At 41.6% G+C, this 9,162-nt stretch overlaps 1 protein-coding gene across 2 annotated transcripts; it reads right to left on the reverse strand.

The window, feature by feature from the left end:
- Positions 1–3,035: 3,035 nt before the first annotated feature.
- Positions 3,036–7,655, reverse strand: six2a (SIX homeobox 2a). 2 transcript variants are annotated; one of them, XR_010804061.1, is made up of 3 exons: positions 5,992–7,655; positions 3,569–4,095; positions 3,036–3,405 (listed from the first exon to the last, which is right to left on the reverse strand). XR_010804061.1 is itself a non-coding variant. In XM_066678953.1 (2 exons), the coding sequence occupies exons 1-2, from the start codon at positions 6,549–6,551 to the stop codon at positions 3,771–3,773; spliced, it is 885 nt and encodes a 294-aa protein (XP_066535050.1). In that variant the 5' UTR covers positions 6,552–7,655; the 3' UTR covers positions 3,036–3,770. The 2 variants fall into 2 exon arrangements, 1 of the variants encoding a protein (XP_066535050.1); XM_066678953.1 differs by having other exon boundaries at positions 3,036–4,095.
- Between the last annotated feature and the right edge of the window lie 1,507 nt (positions 7,656–9,162).

Raw genomic sequence — 9,162 nt, forward strand, 5'->3', positions numbered from 1 at the left:
AATATGATAATATTAGCAATATGTATAAAATATATCGCACTTTTGGCAACAATGTGTTACATTATTACGATTTATTTGATCAGAATAGTGTGTTATGTGGGAATAGTGAAAACAGTGGTTTATAGCTTAATATGAACACCGTATTATTCGTTAATTTTAAGGAACAGTGTATTATAACCAGCTGTTAGTGTGTTTATGTCTACGCCAGTAATCCGAATGGTGTGTTATGGTAAAACTGGAATAATGTGCTGGGGGTAATTATGAATAGCACGCTAGAGCCTGTGGTAATTCTAGAAACCCAGACTGTGTGTCAGAGCTTATGGTATTATGAACAAGTTGTTATACGATGGAATAGGAATCGTGTTGCACGATAATACTGGGAAACTGTGGCCTAAGCAACACTTACATTGTGTGATAATGGGGGAATGATGTAAAGAATATTGAAATTAAAGTGTATTTAAAGTAGATTTGGGGAGTGTGTAATTGAGAATATTGGGAAGAGTCCTGTGTCCGAGAATAGGTTACATAATAATATTCGAGCAGTGTAAATGAGAAGAGTTTGTACATTGTGATCTTACACATTAAAAACAGAAGGTTTTATGGTGATATAAGGGCTCAGTGGGTTACATGGTAATGCTAGAGATTGTGTTATTAATTTTAGTTATTAACAAACCCTGAGTTATAAAGTTGAACAGAGTGTTGTACCCAACTGCAATATCGGGAACAGCATAATATTACAGCGTTGGGAACATCGTGTTAAAGAATTATGTGAGAACAGTGTGTTAAAGCCAGTGGTAAATTTGGGAACAGTATTAGTGCTTATCTGAAAAGTCTGTGTTACGTCTTAATTATGGGGAACAGTGTATTGTACAGCAGTGTGGAAATAACGTAATAAGTGCATGGCGGATTGAAAAAATATTATAATTAATGCTATCATTTTGTAGGCAGCTTTATTGGCATTGTTCATTACATTAATACATTACGTTTGGAAAAAAAACTATATTAGATGTAACCAGTATGACTTATATGATTGATTCTAATACCTATGTTTTTATAAAAATAAAAAAATAAGACGCCTCATACACCCTGACATGAAGGCAGTATGTTGAGTTTTATATACTTGTAATTATTTTTCATATATTTTTATGGTGAACGTGAATGTAGTGTAATCTTTAATGTCCCAGATCTAAGCACCTATATAATAAATAAATAAATAAATAAATAAATAAAGGCACTACAGATGCTCCTAACATTTATAGGTTTTGATTCATTATTCTATCAATGACTGAAAATTGTAACATTTAGACGGAGACGACTAGTTTGCAGATAGTGTTGTACATTTCGATTATTGCATGCAAACATAATTTTGAGAGTTTCTCATAGTGGACGTGAACCCGCAGTAGGCTGTAACACATCAGCAATCTCAATAGTTCGCCAATTCAGTGTCTACAATTTCACCTCGGTCGCCGCCAAGAAGAAAGAGGGCACACAGCCTGTAGCAAAGACTGGTCCTTTAGAATGTGACCAGTGCACATGTGCACTAGAGAATTTGGTTCTCTGTTCGGTTTCTGGTGTAGTTTTTGAGTCATTTCCCTATAAACATACTTTCCACCTCCAAATAAGCGTATTAGATTGCATTTACAGCCGCCTAGTGCTTGTTAGGCCTCACTGGTGCCGAGAGCTTTTGTAACATCTCCTGCCCAACGTTTAACAGGCTCTCCGCCCCCTTTCAAAAGAACACACTATCACTCGCACTAATGTCCTTGTTAAAATGCTAGATATGTTCCCACAATGAAGAATGCTGAGAGAGAGTGGGCTTCAGTCCAGGTTTAATGCTGTATCGAGCGCGTACTAAGCGGTGTTGCTCTTCCAACTGCCCTCCTGCTACATCTGCTTGGAAACAGATATTTACTCACAATGCTAATAGGCCCATTGACCATCTGAGAGCACGCCAGCCCGAAACAAATGTGCTCACGTGAAAGCGCTGCACTTATAAAGGGCTAATCTTGCAGATGACAGTGTTTATAGCAGTTAGAGAGTTAGAGGGATACACAAGAGTGTCCGTGTACAGATGCTAACCACGATGCAGGAGGTTAACGAAGAGAAGGGGAAAAGAATGAAAAAGAGAAATACAACATGAGAAGGTAGAAAAATATAAGAGAAGACAAGATGGGAAAATAAACACAGCAAAGACGAGGGGGAAAATACAGTATAGAAAAAAGACGAGAATATACGGTAAAACTAATAAGAGAAAAGCTAATGAAAAAAGAGAAAAAAGAGCAGAAGATGACATTAAGCAGTTGACAGACAGCGGTTCTTTAGTAGACAGTAATGTATATGTGGTGCACACCTCGTCCTGAACACCACATGGCCTCCTCAGTCCGCTCGCCGTTAGATAAAGAAGCACAATTTTTCTAAAAGCATCGCAGAGTCTCCAAAATGTCTGAAGTCCTAAAGTCAGGTTAATACGCGGCCGGAGCAAGAGAGTATTTTAGACGTAAGTCAAATGACTGTTTAGAAAACGACTAGATCAACATAATATCACTCACCAGATTTGTCACATTTTTTCCGCAAATCAATCAAACAATTAATCAACCGCGCAGTTCTGTTATTGTTAAGTAAATCCAATACACCGATTCTCAAATATCTCCGCCATTTTGAAACAGATGGGGTTTGTGTGACCGTTGACCTGCAGCACGCGCACTCCATCGGACTTGACCCGCTCCTGAAACCTATACGCAGTAATTATTATTATTACCCCCTCTGGCTGTAATGTAGAATCAGATCTACAGTTCAGAATAATTATCTGATTAATTCATAACCCATTGATGCAAAATTCACGGAACATGAGTTGAAAAAAAAACGCAGATATGTTTCTGAGAAATCTGACACATTTTTATGGGAGTAAACATCATCGAGGCAGAGCATTAAACTCATGGAATTCACCATTTATTTGTGTAACTAACAAAGCTTGTAAGCAAATAAATCAAACAAAATGTCCTTGATTTCACGTTCTCTCAGAACGGTGACTTCCTGGTTGCTTTGGCAATGTCAGAGAAAAAGAGTGCCACTCTAAGCGCGTGTAAATGTGTTGCCGCCATTCTGTGGTCCCTCAGCTATGGTCAACAACACCAATGAACACGTACAACAACAACAACAACAACACAACTCAAAAACGTACTTCGCCCAATAAATGCACTTTAGCTTTTATTGTAAAGGCTATATGAAACTATGGTGTGATCGAGTTTATATTTTATTATCATTATTATTATTGATCGCAAAGTTTACATGCAGTCGCTTTCAGAAAAAAATACAAATGAAAAAAAATACAGTTGTAATAACCGTAGGGCTGTTAATAAAACACTTCATAAGACGGCACCCCATCAAAATGCAACTTGCTATGGCCTTTAAAAAAGAGGAAACAAGAAACAGAAGAAAAAATGTAAACAAATGGGGTACGATTGAGAGGTTAACGGATCTGTTGCAATCTCTAAAGTTGATAAGACCTATTAAAACCCTTTTAGTTCTGAGGCTTTGAACAACAGACAATAGCGTTCTAGAAAAATACCTTTCTCCAGGTCGTTTTCAGTGGCCGTTCCACAATATCATCCACAACTCAGTCTGTCCAATACCTTCTTGATTCTGTTCTCAGTATTGTTTGTTTTTGTTAGATGCTCCACATACCAGTCTGGAGACTTTTTTTTGCACTCGTCCAGGTACAGGCGTCCATTAATCATGTTTCTAACGCGTCCCGTATTAGCGGTTCTTTTTTACGAGCCCAGGTCGACTAAGTTCGCGGACATGGGGTTGAGGATGGTGTCGTGTAACGGGTGGTGATGGTGGTGGTGCAGGGAGTCGCTGCTAGTGACGGGAACGGCGCTGGTCACGGGAACGGCGCTAGGCGCCGGCGGCGGCTGTAGGCCGTGAAGGAGACCGGGGCCTGGCGTGAGCAGAAGCGCCGGGCTCGACGATGTGTGGTCCGGCGTGCCTGACGGAGTTTTGTCATCGTCGGAGCTCCCCAAAAGAGTCTTATTCCCGTTCAGCGACGTGGCCAACGGGTTGTGGCTGTTCGTGTTCGAGTTCTCGTTGTTTTCCCTGCCAGACACACAAACAAAGACATATGGGAACATATTATAGCATCATCTGGTCCCGTGAGCTAATGCACAGAAAAAAACACTATACGCTGCGTCGGTTCATACACAATCACACCAAGAAACAGTTAAAAGGGACGGAAAACTAAAGTTTGCCTTGTGTGGGAGATTACCACATTAAAGGGTTTGTTTACCCCGCGGCCATTGCAGAGGCCTTGTACTCTTTGACATGGATTCATAAATCTGTCTTGATTTTACCTTTACAAATCCAATACAGGGCTAGACTGGTTTCTTAGGCTGAAAAGGCAGTTATTCATGAATTATTCAAACATACTAATTGGACAAAATCATTATATACAAATACAGTAAATAAGGAAACACTGGTGCATCGCTGATTACATAATGCATGGATATGGAAATTAGACTAGAATAGATGGAGGAAATGCATGCGGTTGTATTGGAGGAAATATGCTAAAATTGCATGCAAATTTAACACCATACACAGTAATCTAAAAACAGCAACAGAAAACACGCGTGGAATTGAGCTTACAGTTAAATCCCACAACTAGACCTTGAAAATGTGCGTGATTTAAATCTAGCCCTGTAATTCATATTATTTCCATAGCATTTAAGCTCATTAAAAGTTGTAAACATTAATTTTAAGATCAGAGTATAATAAGTAGACCTCGGGGTCAAACATGACATGACAGTCATGGTGCTGCACTGTTATCAGTGTGTGAACATGAGCTGCACTTATAATCTACAGCATTTCTGGAATTGCGCACACACACACACACACACACACACATATATATATATATATTCTATTATGGTATAGTCCACATAACCCTTCAGATATAATGTGATATATTTAGCTGCAGCAGCAGCAGATAATAATAATAATAATAATAATAATAATCCTGGGAACTATGATAAATAAATTAGTAATTAACCTATTTTACTAATAGCACGTAATTTGTATGAAATATATGTTTATAATTTAAATGTAACGAAAGTTTCTCCTATTGTAAAATGTCTCCGATAAGCATTTCCCCCGCCAAAGTCTGTAAATCTCTAAAAGTTTATTCATGTTTTTACACAATAATTAAAATGACTCACTTTAAAATAACTAAGTGAGCACAAGGACGTAAATAGAAAAATAACCGTGTGTGTTAATTTCTTTTAGCATTTCAACAATTTCCGTTCGCATATCATTTGCTTGTTAAGCTGAACGTAAAAAAATATTAATTATTTACCGTTTATTTCCTCAGTACAAATTGAAGCAACCGATTTTCCTAAATTATGAAAGAGTAGGACTTTAAACGTACATTTTTCTAACAGTAAATAAGCTGAACATCTTCTACTGGGAATACATTTAGAAATGTTCTTTCTGTTTTGGGAACAGTTTCTATTTGCCTAGTTTAAAAACGAATGCATGTATTTTCCGTTTTTGAGCTGAACAATTAAAAAATGAAAAATGCTGATATGGTTCTATAGCACTTTATTGAAAAGGGTTCCACTGTTGTTACGTAGTGATGTTTGTAAAAGCAGAAGAAGCACTGATATTAAATAGAACTCTTTAAAAATATTCTTCAAAATATTTTAATGTACACACTTAAATATTATGGTTTTACAAGTGTTCTTTAGTAAGGAAACTAAGCGTATAGTTTTTCACGATTTAATAATTTTGCACAAATCCCTTTTTAGTTGTTTTTGTGTTGAGTGATGGTCGATATCGACAAATATACTGTAAACGTTATGATTAATTTAGGGGAGAAGTACATTTAAAACATCATCATATGACCGTAGGCATTCAAACGTTCTCCAAACACACAGCTGTATTTTCAGATCAATTTAACCTGACACACAATGCCAGATTTGTGTGTGTGTGTTTTCTCACCTCTCTTTGGCCTCCGCTGCCCGGTCTCTCTGCCGCCGGTTCTTGAACCAGTTGCTGACCTGTGTTGTGGTGAGTCCCGTGGCCTCGGCGAGCTCCCGCTTCTCCCGGGGTGAGGGGTAGGGGTTGTGTGTGTACCACTCCCTCAGCACGCTGCGGCTCTTCTCCTTGAAGCAGTAGCTCGTCTCCTCGCCGTCCCAGATGGAGCGTGGCAGCGGGAACTTCCTGCGCACCCGGTACTTGCCCACGGCGCCGAGGGGTCTCCCGCGTAGCTTCTCCGCCTCGATGTAGTGCGCCTTCAGCCACAGCTGCTGCAGCTTCGGGTGGTTGTGCGGCGAGAACTGGTGGCTCTCCAGGATCTTGTAGAGCTCGCGAAAGTTGCCGCGGTGGAAGGCCACCACGGCCTTGGCCTTGAGCACGGACTCGTTCTTGTGGAGGTGCTCGCAGGCAGGGAGGGACCAAAGAAAGCGGCCGAGGCGCTCGATGTTCCCGCCCTGCTGCAGCACCTCGCACACGCACGCCACCTGCTCCTGCGTGAAGCCGAACGTGGGCAGCATCGACATGATTCACCACGCGCACGGAAACCTCGCGCTTATCGCTTCTCCCTTCTCGCGTTTCACTTTCTGCGCGTCTGTGCGCGGCGTCGGTGGACAGTCCAGAATACAGTGTCCTCAGAATGTTTACCTCAGAATGTCATGTCACGTGGCTCCAAGCAAACGTCTCAGGTAGTCTCACTCCTCAAATATGTATTTGAACAGCCCCCAAACAAGCATCTGAACGCATTGCAGGTTCTTCCACCCACAAACTTTTTGTAGGTTCCACACTAGGGTTCTTTACTTCAACTCGTGGTTCGGCGTGGAACCATGAACCATCTGAATTTATTAACAGTTCTCTTCCTGATAACAGCTTTTCTGATTGTCAGTCTCTTGTCATGTTTAATAGTTGACTCCCTGTGGATCCAAAAAGAGGCTTCAAGGAAGAATCCAAGGAAGCTACTCACTCTGCTGAGTAGTGAGCACTCTATGAATTTAAGTCGACCCCCATAAATAGCTGAGTACTTCTAATTCCGTGGATTCAAAGTTGTACACATCAAATAAAGCCCTGTTTTCCTAACGTTAGGGTTTACGCTGCATTTACGTAACTTACTTAAGCCGTCACTATACTTTAGCCGTCACAGTAAAACACAGCCGGACCAGGGCTTAGTCAACCCCGGCTAAATGCCGACAACAACCAGCCAGAGGGTGGATCCACGAACCAGAAAGTTGTTCACCGCTGGGAATGTAGGTCAAAAGAAACGCGACTCAACCAAGTTAAAGTGTGGCTAAAAAGAAGAGGCCAGAAGGTGAGTTTTTCTGATCAGAAACACAGCTGGAGTAAATCTGACCACTCGCTGTAGTTCTGCGCTCAAACAACACGACGGACTCACTTTCGCCCAGTTGCGCGCACTCGTAACGCTACACCGACACAAGAAAACGGATCAGACTGCACAGCGGAGCGATTTCACTGCTGGGAGTGAAGCGGACAGCCTCGAGCGCAGCGCCGCGACTCCGTGGACGACGGCAAGCCCGCGAGTCAAACACACGAAGCAGAGCAGAGAGAGAGAGAGAGAGAGAGAGAGAGGAAAAAACACTCCAAAGTTTCCAAGTTCAAGTCAAGCGGCAGCACCGCAGATTCTGATCCACTTTAAAAGCGCCGTATATCCATCCGCGACGAGCTGGTGTGTGGAAAGTTGGGTTGCCCTCCTGCCTCAGCGCCTTTTTCCGCGCCGCTTCACCACCATCGCGCTCTCCCGCAGACGCTGCTCGCTCGCCTCGTTTAATAATATTATTCTAAGCTGGCAAGAAAAAGCGATTCCGCGCGCTCTGATTGGCTGGTCATCTGAGCCGGGGACGGCGGGGAGAAGACAATAGTTCTGAGCCAATTATTTGCCATGGTGACGCTGTCATTCAGAGTAACCCGATAGGCTTTGAGGTGGCTCCCTCACTCGCTTATTACCCCCTTCATTTAAAAAACCCGCCCACAGGTAGAAACGGAGCCTCCACCTTCAGGGGCTTCGGGCCCCGGGCTTTTGACGGACAGTCGGAGCAGCCAATAGAAAGGTGAGCTCGGGGCGAGCAGTGACTCCGCGGAGAGAAGGATGGCGCCAGAGAGCGAGAAGAAAAGTTTCAAACATTCCCACTCTCTGAGAAAACAGGTACTGAATCAAACCAGCGTCTTCAATGCACTTTGAAATCAGATGGTTCCTCAAGGGTTCTTCAGTGAAGAAAGAGCCACGGACCTTTAAGGGTCCAGCGCGGAAATGTTCATTAAATTGATATGGTTCTACAGCACCTTATTGAAAAGGGTTTTACTGTTGTTAGGTAGTGACGTTTCTTAAAAGCAGAAGGAGCATTGATGTTAAATAGAACTCCTCAAAATATTTGACACACTTAAAAATTATGGTCCTACAAGGGTTCTTTAGTAAAGAAAATTGTTTTATATAGAACCCTGAACATTCAAAGAACCTTGAATGGTTAAATGTTTCTTTGCATCATGAAGGGGTTCTTCAGATTGATTTAGAACGTGTTGGAGATGTTCCTATAGCGCACCTTTTAGAGGAGGGTTCTTCTAAAGAGCTTGATAAAGTATCAATAGGAGACCCGTTTTTGGTGCCATAAAGACCCCATTTCTTTAGTAAAGAAACAATGAAGCACCATATTTTTAAGTGTGTGGAACCGTTTATAGAAACATTATCCATCCGTCAACACTTTAATCTTTAAATGATCTTGAAATTAATCTTTTTGGTGAAGACCCTTTGGAGAATATTTAAGTTGGTGAACCTCCAGTGTTTACGTCCTGTTTGAGTCGCCTTTATATTCAGTCCACTGTTCTGTTTCTGAAAGCACCCAGAACCCCCTGCAACCTGTAAATAACACCACTACAAGTCCTGAAAAAAAATCACCCCCTTCTACATATCCTCCACCACCGTCTATTGTTTCCTCAGGACACACCTATGACTCAGTAAAAGTACAGTGAGCCCACATTTCTCCAAAAACCTACTGAGCACAAATATAAAATTAGCAGCTCTCAAACACTACTTATGAAATCTCGAACCGCAATAAATCGCCCAAACTGTAAAAGTAGTGGTTTGACCAATAACACAGCACTCGACCAGAACAGAGTCAAACTAAAGAA

This window comes from Hoplias malabaricus, chromosome 8 (genome assembly GCF_029633855.1).
Source record: "Hoplias malabaricus isolate fHopMal1 chromosome 8, fHopMal1.hap1, whole genome shotgun sequence".
NCBI classification, from domain to species: Eukaryota; Metazoa; Chordata; class Actinopteri; order Characiformes; family Erythrinidae; genus Hoplias; species Hoplias malabaricus.

Excerpts from the sequence above, each read along its gene's own strand:
- six2a (XM_066678953.1), bottom strand. The coding sequence starts at position 6,551 with ATGTCGATGCTGCCCACGTTCGGCTTCACGCAGGAGCAGGTGGCGTGC. Across the intron at positions 4,096-5,991 it reads GCAGCGGAGGCCAAAGAGAG|GGAAAACAACGAGAACTCGA; the intron begins GTGAGAAAACAC and ends TGTGTCTGGCAG.